The 12,854-nt window shown below is 50.3% G+C and overlaps 1 protein-coding gene across 1 annotated transcript in view; it reads right to left on the bottom strand.

The window, feature by feature from the left end:
- Window positions 1-1,762: 1,762 nt before the first annotated feature.
- The window catches only part of ABCC3 (ATP binding cassette subfamily C member 3), a 39,514-nt gene continuing 28,422 nt past the window's right edge, over window positions 1,763-12,854 (bottom strand). Inside the window, exons 24-31 of the mRNA XM_087826211.1 lie at window positions 10,981-11,180; window positions 10,693-10,819; window positions 9,811-9,912; window positions 8,851-8,997; window positions 8,517-8,675; window positions 7,750-7,916; window positions 5,241-5,435; window positions 1,763-3,193 (exon numbers count right to left, since the gene is read on the bottom strand). Coding sequence (XP_087682337.1) covers window positions 3,085-3,193; window positions 5,241-5,435; window positions 7,750-7,916; window positions 8,517-8,675; window positions 8,851-8,997; window positions 9,811-9,912; window positions 10,693-10,819; window positions 10,981-11,180 — 1,206 coding nt within the window. The 3' untranslated portion in view covers window positions 1,763-3,084. The remainder of the gene's footprint in view (window positions 3,194-5,240; window positions 5,436-7,749; window positions 7,917-8,516; window positions 8,676-8,850; window positions 8,998-9,810; window positions 9,913-10,692; window positions 10,820-10,980; window positions 11,181-12,854) is intronic.

The raw sequence follows: 12,854 nt of genomic DNA, 5'->3' as shown, positions 1-12,854 counted from the left end.
GTTTTTTAAAAGAATGCATTCAAGGATTCTTTTCCTTTCCTTCAGTGTCATTAATGTGAAAAGAAAGCCACTGTCTTGTTGAAGCAAACAGCTTCACTTTAGAAACAAGAACGAGCACATAGGAGAGCAGGGGTTTGAAGCCAGCTGTTACAGAGCAGCCCTGCTGTCCTAAGAAGCTTTTTCCCCATAGTGCCTATAGTTTCCAAAGAAACTTAACTTCCTAACTGTTAATTTTATTGGAACACAACAGAGAGAATGTGCAGGAGATGTCAGTGGGAGAGAATGTGGTGCTGTGATAGCCTCCTGCTGCTGCCCAAATGCTGAGCTGAGGTGGAGGTGTTTTCAAGGCCGGCTTCATGGAGTCACTCTGTCCAGTGACTTAACTGTATTCCATCATTTACTGATGGCGACTTACCCTTGTACAGTGTTTGCATGGCAGAGTAAAGGTTACTTATTACTCCTATTCTCTGAAGTACTTAAAAGAAGAAACCTCCCATTTGTTTCAACCAATCAGAGGCTAGTTTATTTAGACATACTAACCTTTCCTTTAAAAAAAGTTTAATGATAAAATTAAGATTAGTTCTATCCTGGAGGAAATAAATTCAGTATTAATTCAGTCTAAATCACTGGAGTGAAAACTCTTCTGGCCATCCAGATCAATTAGAGATTCAGAAGCAGTGGAGGCCCCAGGCTGGGAGGTGACCCATAGAGGAGTAGCTCCAGGGCATTTCCAGAGCTTAGGAAACAGAGGGAGCCAGGGGCTTGGCGTCTCAGGTGAGAAATGGACCCTACTCTGGTCTCTCTTCTGTATAAAGTCCTCTGTGTGTGGTCCAGTGACTCCTATGTATGGCTGTAGGATAAGACTGCACAGTTGCTGGTAGGTGAGTTTAAAGTCTTAATCTATGCATTCAGAGAAATATTTTTATATGCTTTGTGTAATTTATAACAAAGATTTTTTTTTTAGCTTTGTTAACTCTGAATTCACCCCCCCTCCACTGCATATTTAAAGCATGTGTTCATACTGTGGGCAGACATTCACTGAAGATAATTTTCTTTGTGCACTGCTGACTGTTCAAATATAACAAGTATTATTAAAATTAAATATTAACTGACTGAGCCCATATTCTTTAATTTTGACCTCCTAAACAGCCCTATACTTCTAATCATAAGGGGTTCAAATTGTTGGACAGTCCCAGGGACAAGATGCTCTGGAGGGAGAAGGGGAGGGACCGTTTCCCACCTGAGCCTCCTCCATCCTGCTGCTGTGGTGCCCATGCCTTCCCAGTGGCGCCCGGAGACATATATCGTGTGGGGTCTTTCCTCCCGGTTCACCGCAGTCAGCTTCGTTTCCCCAGAGTAGCTGATCCAGCTAGATGGAGGTCATCTATTAACCACATTCTTTGATTATCCTATTTACTTTACACAACTGAGCCTCTCCTTTGGGCCATCAGCACCTGTCAGGACCTCAATGAGCTCAGAAGCAAACTCCAAAGACAGGAGACAGCTTTACACCTTCATATCTTTAGCTGAGAACAGTGCTGAATGAATCTGCGTTTCTGTTGGTTTAGGGCAGCTAGAGCCTCACAAAGCAGACGTCATGCCAAATTGATCTAATAAATCAGGGAGCATAGCAGAGACTTTTTCTTAGCACCAAGCAGAGGAAGAATAATTTGGGCATTTGTGCTTTCATACTTGCTTTATCACAAGGATGGAAGTCTTCCATACACTCATAAACATCCGGGACCAAAAGAGCCTGCCAAAGAAAAAAGGTGGTTAACCTTTAACAAATGGTCCTGCAGCACAGATGGCCCCATGCATATAGCAAAACCAGATCAAAGGAGCCATCTCCATACCTACTGCAAACCATTAGGGTGGGGGAAGAAAATAAACCATCACCCACAACCAGTCACATCATACCAAGATTAAGATCAAGGAAATGAGAGAGGGAACCAGAAAAATTAGTAAGGTAACGAAGAGATCCATTCCAAGTATAAGGTATGTGCAGGTAGACTGACCCGCAGAAAATAAATCGTTGGCTTCCTCAAAAAAGCAAATTTAATTTACCCCTTGTCTCATTTACCAGCCTGGGACTGTCAGGGCAGGGGCAGCCACTGGGCTGCTCTGTGCTCCTCCCACATTCAGCTTCAGCCGGACTGAGGAAGACGAATGACTTGGAGGCCTCGCTGGTTATGGGGACCTGTCTGGAACAGACTTCTAAAGGAGTGAGGAAATAAAGTGCCATGCACTTTTCAGCTCTAGAGAAGCAGGCTTAGAGGTCTGAGGGATGACAAACGTGGAGGTGTTCACAGCAGCATTCCCAAGAGGTCTCAGGTCAGATTTCAGAGACTTTATTTCTCACCTTTTTATAGTATCTGCACAGCAGAGCAGGAACTACTGGCAATTACCCAGTGCATTTTGGCTGTGAAGACAATATTTCCAGCCCAAAGCTCTTGGGTCTGAAGTCTTCAGATAATTCCAGCCATGTAGATGTATAATAAAGTCCACCTCCGCCTCTCCCCGCTCCTGCCTCCTCCAGAGGTCCTAACCCCCACACCTGTGGGCAGGCAGAGAAAGCCTACATCGAGGTGCATATTATTGACCACATAGCTTCATTTCACCAGTGCTCCATTTTTAATGGATTCAGGCCAGCACTCTAGAGTACAGGACTCAGTACTTAGGGACGGCCTGACCTGGCAGTCTTCTGTTCCCGGAGGAAAAAGCTTTATTAAAAAAAAATACTTCAGAATAGAAAATAGGAAAAATCATCCAGGGATGGGGAGGTTGTTCCATGAAGTGAATGCAGACAATATAGTGGGAAAATAACATGAGATTGGGAATCAGGAAACCCGGGGACTAGTCTGTGCTCTGCCTCAAACCATCTGTGACCTTAGGCATGACCTCTTGGGCCTCACTTCCTCATCTAAAGCATTTAGCATGGTTATCCCATGAAGCGCTTCACAGGAGCAAAAATATAACAAATGCCCCCAGTATTTGCTGTCAGGTTTATTCTGCAGACATATTTGGTGTCCTTTCCCTTTCTGAAGGAAACCAGGAATTGCCAGGAGGAAGTCCCAGGAATATGTTTTAGGCAAGTCCAGCATCTCTGGCCATCCCGTAGAAGATGCCTCTGGCTGCAATGAGGTTGGTTGGAGAATCGAATTCTGCTACTGTCCCTTTGTCCAGGACCAGGACCCTAGCCAAAGAAAAGAAGAGTCAGGTCTCCGTCAGCCCAGACCTGGTCTCATAACCTAATCCTGCCCTTCTGGGTACTGTTCAGGCCCTACAGTGATATGCCAACCCTCCTACTTCAGTCAACCCACCCAACACAGCCGCTACACCACATGTGCACACTTGCAAGGCTGGTTATTTTAGCCGTTCCGTTTGCTCTCCTGGCAGATGAGGCAGTTTCTGGGATCAAACACAAGGTTCCTATTCATCTCTGTTGGTTGGGGCTCCGAAAACCTTCCCTAATGAGCCTTTCTCCTCGCCAGGGTCACAGGACTGTGCGTGGGGGAGCCACGGGCCTGTGCGCTGGGCCCTGTGTGCATCCATCTGCTTTGTGCCAACTCACAAAGGCACACGGTGGGAAGCCAGGCTGCAGTGAGCCCTGACACTGGAATCTGGGGCTTTGGCTGCAGATCTGGCTGCTGCTGATGGGTGGATCTCCCCCACCCACACACATACAGTCAGACCTAGGCCTGTGGTAATCACAGGGTGCAACCTGGTACAGGGCCAACAGGCTGGCTCCCAGGGCGAGGCAGGAGTGGAAAGGGCTCTCCCAAGCCTGGGAAATGCCCCTGGATGGGAGGGTGTAGACCGTACTCTGTTTCCCCACCTATGGGACGCCCAGAAACATGTCCTGGGAAGGAGTGCGTCTGTGGACAAAACTGCCTGGCCACATCCCATACTGGAGCCCAGGAGACTGTCCCCTCTCTTCAGGGGCTTCTCATTGCACTCAGGGTATGGGATGCTTTACCACAGTCCTAGAAGTGCAGCATAGTGGGGCCTGTCCCTCTCTCCCCTCATCTTGGTTCTACTGTCCTCTTTGCCCTTTGCACTCCAGTCACATGTGTCTTCCTACCTCAGTGCCTTTGCATGTGCATATCCTTGGCCTGACATTTTCAGCTTCCTCCTTACCCCATCTTCTCCCCCACTTCCCAACTCCTATTCATTCTTTAGGTCCTGGCTGGGGCTTCCCTTCCTTAGGAAAGTGTCCTGGCTGCCCCAGGTAAATTGGCTTCCTTGCGGCACCTCCCCCCCCCCCTCACCCCCACCTCCAAAGATCCCTGCTTCCTTCCTGCAGGTTCTAATTACATGTTCAGTCGCATGATTATTTGATTAATTTCTGTCAGCCCCACTAGAATGAATAACTCCCTCCTCCCAAGGTCGGTGTGAGCCTTCTCCCCTTAGGGCTGCTGGTGAAAACCATTTTCTGTGAGGCCTGAAAACAGATCCTCTCAGCCCAGCCCTGTCCCTTATCTGGACCCAGGGCCCAGCACTTCCTGCCCACCCTCCCTTCTCTCCTAGTGGGGTCCTGGATGGGAGTGGGGAGTGGGGGAAGGGAGGGATGGGACAGACCATAGCATAGGGCAGTCTCAGCTTGGTGCCCAAGCCCCTGGGGGCTGTGTGGGGACACTTCTGAGAGGCGGACAACAGCTGCCCATTGCCCTGTCCATGGCACCGTCTCGGCCTTCCCATGCCCCGTGGGTGTTTATTTTGTGAATGAAGGTCTCTCGATGTACTCGCACCATCCTCCTTCAGCCTAGGCCTGTGGTCACGTCCTGCTCCCTCTTCCTCACTCTGAGCCCCCATTTCTCCACGGGGCCAGCTGCTGGGCTAGCACCAGCCACTTTCATGAGGCTTCTGAGTCCCCCGACCCCTCCCCTTCTTCAGCACCACACTTGGACATTGGCACAGTGAGGGAATAGGTCACAGTCTTTCGGCTGAGTGAGCTGCCTCTCTGAACAAGCAGTAAGATTCCGAGGGCAAGGCCTCTTTCCTAACCCTCTGAAGAAACGGCGCTCGGGAGGATCGTAGTAAGGAGCTGGGGAGGAAACTAACATTTCCCAGGATCTCCTGCACTTGGAGCTCTTTATTTCATTGACTCTTACTATAGCCCAGAGGTTTAGAAAGGGCATGGAATTGCCCAAGGTCACACATCTCTCCCATGTCCCCACAACCTTCCCAGTGGCCCAGGTGACCCCACCATGCCCCTCCCTGCTTGGGTCCTGGCGCCCCACCTGGTGTAGTCCATGATGGTGTTGAGCCGGTGTGCGATGGTGAGCACCGTGCAGGTCTCAAACTGGGTGCGGATGGTAGCCTGGATGAGGTCATCCGTCTCCAGGTCAATGGCGGCCGTGGCCTCGTCTAAAACCAGGATTCGGCTCTTGCGAAGGAGGGCTCGGGCCAGGCACACAAGCTGCCGCTGACCCACGCTGGGAGTGGGGAAAGCAGACATTTCCAACTGGGCGCCCCCAGCCTGCCCCTAGGCCTCACTTTCCAAACTGTTTCTGTCTCCGCTCCTCCCCAGCGGCCCAGTACTGGCTTTCTGTCTAACCCCTCTCGTTTCTACCTCAGCCCTATCCTCCTGACCAGGAGTCAGAGTCGAGGTCTGGACACCACAGGATTAATGAAGGGCCTTGAAGATAGCGCCAGTGCTCAACAACACTAAAATCTCATCTTTCTCTGGCACCTGGCCTCTTCTTTCTCTGCTTGCTTCCCCCTCCTTGCTCCTTCATCTAGTGCCATGATGTTTCTCTGCTTCACTCTATCAGTCATTTACACCTTAGTAAGAACACATTTTAATGGCTCTTCCTGGATATTTGCACACATACGCCATCTTGCTGAGCCTAATATTACAAAACTCAGATAGCCATCTCCCTCCCCCCCATGGCAAATATAGGCCAGGGCTGTGGGAACATGGAAGGAGAAGGGCAAGGGAGGACCTTCGGGACTCCCCGTGTCTGGTCACTGGGGAGATGGAGGAGGGGCAGGATGCATACCTTCAACCGCTTACCTTGGAAGCCAGAGCTAGTGAACAAAGCGAGGCTGTGTTCCCAACCACAGAGGCTGCAGCACCCCCACACCCAAGGACAAATACCTCAGCCCTTCCCAAAGGGGTGAGTCACCACAGCCCAAGTGAAGGCCAGGCTCTCTCCCTGGCCCATTCCCGCAACTAATGAAGGTTTTGGCAGCAGAATGAGCCGCCAGATAGAATTCAGGACTGATTTATGGTGGGACTGGCACAGGATACAGGTTAGACTTAAAGTGGCTGCAAGCTCAGTGAGGGAGGAGGGGAGCCCGTTTCTGTCTTAGATCCTGATGTACGCGGGGATAGAGGGGATGCTCTGGGGGAGGTGCTGATGGCAAGCGGGAACAGAAGAATGGGCCAAAAAACAACTCTGGGGAACAGGATCTGGAAGCTTAGGCTTGTCTACCAGCTACCCCCAACACAGTTGTATAAGCAAAATCTTGTTAAAATGCACATTCAGTCTTACAAGGCTGCCTGGGGGAGTCAGGGGCATCCCATGGGTGGCTATAATGCAACCAAAAATGGTTTGGGGCAAAAGCTCCCACTCTCCTGAGTTCCTGCCCCTCCCCTTGCTAGCTGAGCAGCTTTGGGCAAATAATTTTATACTCTGGAGCCTCATTTCTGGCCCACAGGATTGCAGTAAAGATTAAACGAGATAGTGGAGGCCAAAGTGTTTTGAGCACCATTAAGTGCTGAGTGAATGTAAAGGTTTCTGTTTTTGTTTTTGAGGTCTGGAGAGAGTCCACAGGTATGGACCTAGTAGAATAATAAGAATAAATAAGAATAGCTAGATTCTTCAGGAGTAAATATAGGCTAAGTGTCTTCTATTTAATCACACTGACCCTAAGACTGCTCTGTCCAAATGGTAGACACTGGCCACATGTGGCTACTGAGCACTTGCAATATGGCAAGTCTGAATTGGGATGTGCTGTAAATGTAAAACTACGCATGGGATTTCAAACTTAGTAAGAAAAAAATGTAAAATACCCTAATAACTTTTAGGCCAATTACATGTTGAAAAGATAATATTTTCACTGTATTGGGCTCAATAAAATACAGTATTAAAATTTATTTCACCTGTTTCTTTTTCCTTTTTTTAATGTGGCTACTAGAAAAAATTTTAATCACACACATGTGGGTCCCATTATATTTTTATTGGGAAGCACAGTGCAAAGAGGTATGGGACTGTTATTATTCCCATTTTAGCATGAAAGAAAAGGAGGCTCAGAGAGGTTAAGCAACTTGCCCAAAATCACACAGCTAACACAGGTATGGGACTCTCAAGCCTTTAGACTCAGTAAGAAGAGATTTCTGGCTCTCCTTGATGCACAGCCCAGAGGCTGGGGATATAAAATCGAGGGCTATAAGAAAGCAAAGAAGGGCCTAGAGAGCTCACTTCGCCCATTCCTAAACTACGGATAAGATTGCATCCATCTTGGAAAATATCTGTGATTTGCCTAAAGCACTGTAGGTTTCCTGCCTCAGTTTCCTCATCTTCTAAGTGGGACCATGGACGACCTCTGGGGCTTGTGGGAGGAATCAGTGAGATGGTGCACCATGCCTGGCACACAGAATATGTTCAAGGCAAACAATGCCCACTAAGTGCACCCAGGCTGAGACGGGAGTGAGGAGGGCTGGAGGGGCTTGGCCTGGACTCCGTGTCATTGATGCTAGCTCCCCAGGATGCTGTTTCTGACCCACCCACTCCCAGCTATTACCTGAGATTCTCTCCTCCCTCGGAGCACTGGAAGTCCAGGCCTGCTGGCTGGGAGCTCACAAATGCCTTCAGGTGGGACAGCTCCAAGGCTCGCCATATGTCTTCCTCTGAGTAATTGCCGAAGGGGTCTAGGTTCATACGCAGGGTCCCAGAGAACAGGATGGGGTCCTGGGAGCACAACAAGGCCTTAGAGGGAGGGAGTTCGGGCCCCATAAGGAGCCAGGGGCCCCAGAGCCAGGGGAAAATTAGGGATTTGAAGTGGCAGCATCCCCACTCTGTCCCCAGCCCTCCAGGAGGAAGGCAATGGCCAAGGAGATAGAAAATGCCTGTGGGGAAGTGATAATCCTCAGCTTTGCCAATTACCAAGTCCTCCGCTAACGCAGAGACCCGAGCACTAATCTAACTCCAAAGTGTCCAGTCAGCAGAAAAAAATACCGCAGAGGAGCCAGAAAAAGTAAAATCCAATTTAGAGCTGAGAAACAAGGAAGCTGGGACAGAATGTCTCAGGAATGGGATGCTTCAGGGGTCCTATAGTCCTGGCCCCATTCGCTGACCCAGGAGGTTGTAAGACAGGGTCTGATTGGGCCAGGGTACATCTGACCCTTCCAGATCCATAACAGGTGGCCACTCTATGACTCTGCTCCTGCTGTCTGGCTCTCTAGCCTTGCAGACAGAGGTCCCAGTCTTGGACCTCAAGCTATAGAACAGAGGTGAGGTCTGCCCCCCAGGGTCATTGGCCAGTGTGGCCAGTCCATGTCTGGTTCATACCTGGGGGATGATGGTCAGCTGGGAACGCAGGTCATGGAGCCCGATGTCTGCCACATTAAGGCCGTCGATGCGGATTTTACCCTCTGCAGCCTCCAGGATGCGGAACAGGCTGAGGGTCATGGATGATTTGCCAGCCCCAGTGCGGCCCACAATTCCCACCTGGAGGGAGTGGGGAGGGGCAGTCAGAGGGAGGCTGAAGGGTCAGTGGGGACATTTCCTGGACTCCCTAGAGAGGCCAAGCAGACAGCCAGGATGGAGCATCTGCTGTCTCAAAGACCCACACTCCCCATGAGGGATATAGCCACATCCCAGGCACAAACCCACTCAGACGTACCTTCTCGCCACCACGCACGTGCAGACTCAGGTCCTTCAGCACCAGGTCCAGGCCTGGCCGGTAGCGCACAGAGTAATTCCAGAACTCCACCTCGCCATGGGTGGGCCAGCCTGCAGGAGGGCGGCTGCCCTCCACGACCCAGGGGGCCTGGCATGAGGGGAAGACGACTAAGAGTGGGGACCTGTGTGACTGTGCAGGTCGCCCACCCACGCAGCCAGCCTAGCTTGGAGGCCGGGGAGGCCAGACTGTCAGCAGTCAAAAAGCAAAGCAGCCAGTACAGACCTCCCTCTCTCAAGGAGATGGCAAAAGAAAGCAGCAGCGTTGGCGGGGGGCGGCGCAGAATTTTTTAGGATATGGAGACAGGATCGTATGTACAGACAGGGGAAAATGGGAACGCTAGACATGAAGAGGGAGCATTTGAAGATCCCAGCAAGTGGGGGGTGAGGGGGTTGACGGGGGATGCCTGGGGAAGGGAGGGGTAGATGGTGCCACAGGGGCAGGAGAGGTCCGGCTAGGAGGGACAGGTGGGGTGGCGGGTCAGTGGAGATTGACAGGGCCCGAGCTCTGTCACAGAAGCTATGCCTTCCAAGAAGAAAGGAGGGGTCATTTCATCTGCATGCTGCTGAGAGGTTGAGTTAGACGAGAACAGAAAAGTGTCCTCTAGGTTCGAAAGCAGGGAGGTCATTGGTGAGCGGCTTCAGTGGAGTGATAGGGCCAGAAATTAGACTGCAGGAAGCAGATGAGCTAAACGGTGATGAGGAAAGCGTGTGCACACCATATTTTAAAACTGGGAACCCTCTACACCCCTTGGCAAAGACCCCTGGTTGATGCTCAATAAGGGTTGAATGAATGAATGAATGAATGAAGAGCCACCTGAGTAGCTGGCTTTGGGGTATAGGGATGGCACCCTTTCCCAGCTATTCCAGACTCCCCCAACCCTAGGCTCATCTCAGTACCCACCTCAGTCTCCGTCCTGGAGTACTCCTTGACTCTCTCCACAGCCACAATATTTGATTCCAAGTCTGATAACATTCGTATCATCCAGTTCAGAGAAAATGTCACCTGGCCAAAGGGACTAGGTCATAAATATGGTGATCTCTCCTCCCCCCACAATGGCTTTGGAAGGAATACAGATTCCTTAATTATGCTCCTATCCCATCAATGACTCAGGTGGGCCTGGGAAAGTCCATGGGTGGGGCTCTAATCACAACTGTACCTCAGACAGTGACAATGTAGACTTAACCAAGGGCGAGAGTTTCCCAAACATTAATATGTATCAGAAAGACTTCCCAGAGAACCTTGGTTCTGATTGAGCAGGTCTGTGGAGGAAGCTGAGATTCTGCATTTCTATCAAGCTCCCAGATGATGTTTATACAATTGGTCTTTGGACCAGACTTTGTGTAGCAAGGAGTCTTGATAGAGAGGCAGGATCCTGAGCCCCGTCCTGGTCACTGTATCAGAATCCACATTTTAACAATATCTCCAGGTGATTCCTATGCACATTCAAGTTTGAGAAGATTGATCTGTCTGGATTAGCCTTTGTTTACCAAAGCTTTCAAGACTTGAGCCACCTGAGGCATTGAAAATGTGATTTGCTTCACAAAATTCCATTCTTATAACATTTTGTTCACCCCTCCACCAAGACCTGCTCACCCAGCATTACAACCAAACCCCTGCTGTGGGGAGTCTCTCCATGCTAGACTGTGAGCTCACAATCCTGGAGAGCAGAACCTGTGGCTGGTCCCCACGCTGAGCAGAGCGAGGTGCTCAGGAGATGCTCGTGACACCTGTGAGCCTCTGCCCCAGTGGTAGCCCTGCCCTGGGGCCCAGACTCCTGCATACCTGTAAGGCATAGGACACAGAAAGGCCCACAACCCCTGGACTGAGGCTGCTTCTCCCAATCACAGCAAAGAGTGCAGCAAAGAATACAACACAGTTTCCCATGAACTCCACTCGGACCCCCAGCCACCTGCAGGGAACACACACGGAGGAAGTGGGGCAGGTGCAGGAAGGGGGCAGTTTTCTGCTTAAGGGAAAGGAGGGGCTAGGACACAGAACACCAGGGTCTCTCTCGAAGAGACCCTAATGGGAGCACCTAGAGGAGTAGGGGGTGGGGAGGAGGCTTCTGACCTGTTGGAGGAGATGTTGGGGTAGCAGCTCCTCAGGTTGGTGTCCACCTTAGCATCACTGATGGCCTCAAAGTCCTGGCTGCGGCCGTAGGCCCGGATGACGCTGGAGCCAGTCACCGTCTCGGAAAAGTGCGAGTAAATGGGTGAGCGGCTGACAGATTCCAGCCTCTTCAGTTGCCGTGATGTGGCCACATAGAAGCGCTGATGGAAAATGAAGAGAGTGTGAGGTCAGGACCATGGAACCCTAACTCAGTCCTGCATAACCTCTGAACTACCTGGGCTCCTCCCAGCCACCCCACTCCTCCATAAGACCTTGCTCCCTTCCCTTGCCCAAAAGAACCTAAGACTCAGGGTTCTGATATGGCTCCTTGATCTCATTCTATGCTTTATCTCTGCTCAGCTCTGCTCAGGCTTCCAGGCCACTTCCTCCACAAAGCCTTTCCTGATTCCCTCTCAACTCTTTTTTTTTTTTTTTAATTGACTTCAGAGAGAGGAGGAGAGAGGGAGAGAGAGAGAAACATCAATGATGAGAGAGAGTCATTGATCGGCTGCCTCCTGCACGCCCCCTACTGGGGATCGAGCCCACAACCCAGGCATGTGCCTTGACTGAGGATCGAACTGTGATTTCCTGGTTCATAGGTCGATGCTCAACCATTGAGCCACACCAGCTGGCTCCTTCTCATTCCCTGTGGGGTCCTGGATTACAGTACTGACCCTGCTTGCCTCCTAAATCAGAGAATACGCCTGTCTCCACTTAGGGGCTTTAGCAATGTGCTCACACACAGTCAAATGTTTTGGCAAAATAAGATAATTTTGTATTCTCTTTCTTTTTTAAAAAACTATACCTTTATTGATTTCAGAGAGAGGAAGGGAGAGAGAGAGAGAAACATCAGTGATGAGAGTCATTGATCGGCTGCCTCCTGCATGCCCCCCACTGGGGATCAAGCCCGCAACCCGGGCATGTGCCCTGATTGGGAATGGAACCGTGATCTCCTGGATCCTGGGTCGATGCTCAACCGCTGAACCATGCACAGCCAGGCTGTGTTCTCTTTCTTAAAGTGCCTCTTCCTCTCATGCCCCAATCCAGTTGTTTAAGCTTCAGCCCCACAAAAACACAGTTCTGCCTCCAGCTTCCATCCTCTACCCTGTGGGACCCAAGGTGGCCAGAGCTGTACGTGGTGATGTGTGTGAGAGTCCCCTGTCTCAGCAGAGTGCAGCCCACATCACAGTCTCCACACACAGGGGCTTCTAGCCACCTTGTGGGTTACCTTCATTTACTGATTAATTCATGGCAGGACAGGGGCTTGGCAACACAAATGCCTCTTACAGTTAGCTGTATCTGAAAGCTACAACTCATCTTTAAAACACACATACACGTATATGTTTAGGAATGTATAAAATGAAGCGAAGGATAATGTGTCTCAAACTGTTAACAATATTTTATTTAAAAAATAGCCCGGCCGGTGTGGCTCAGTGGTTGAGTATTGACCCATGAACCAAGAGATCGCCGGGTTGATTCCTGGTCGGAACACATGCCCAGATTGTGGGCTTGATCCCTAGCACAGGGCGGGAAGGAGGCAGCCGATCGATGTTTCTATCTGTCCCTCTCCCTTCCTCTCTGTCTAAAAATCAATAAAAACATATTTAAAAAAAAATAGCCAGCAGAAATGAGGTCTGGAGCCAGTCACAATTTACAAGGATTTCATTTTATCCTAGCAACAACCCTATGAGGCAGGTTCTACGATTCTCTCTATTTTACAGGTGAGGGAAACAAGTGTCAAAGAGGGAAAGTAACAGACTCCATCGCTATCCAAAACCAGCTGTGACCCTGAGTTCTGCCCTCCCTGCACCCCACCCTTGGTCACCAGCCCACGC

The sequence above is a fragment of the Miniopterus natalensis genome, chromosome 17, assembly GCF_054644295.1.
Source record: "Miniopterus natalensis isolate mMinNat1 chromosome 17, mMinNat1.hap1, whole genome shotgun sequence".
Taxonomy (NCBI): domain Eukaryota; kingdom Metazoa; phylum Chordata; class Mammalia; order Chiroptera; family Miniopteridae; genus Miniopterus; species Miniopterus natalensis.
This window is presented reverse-complemented; position numbering and strand designations above follow the sequence as displayed.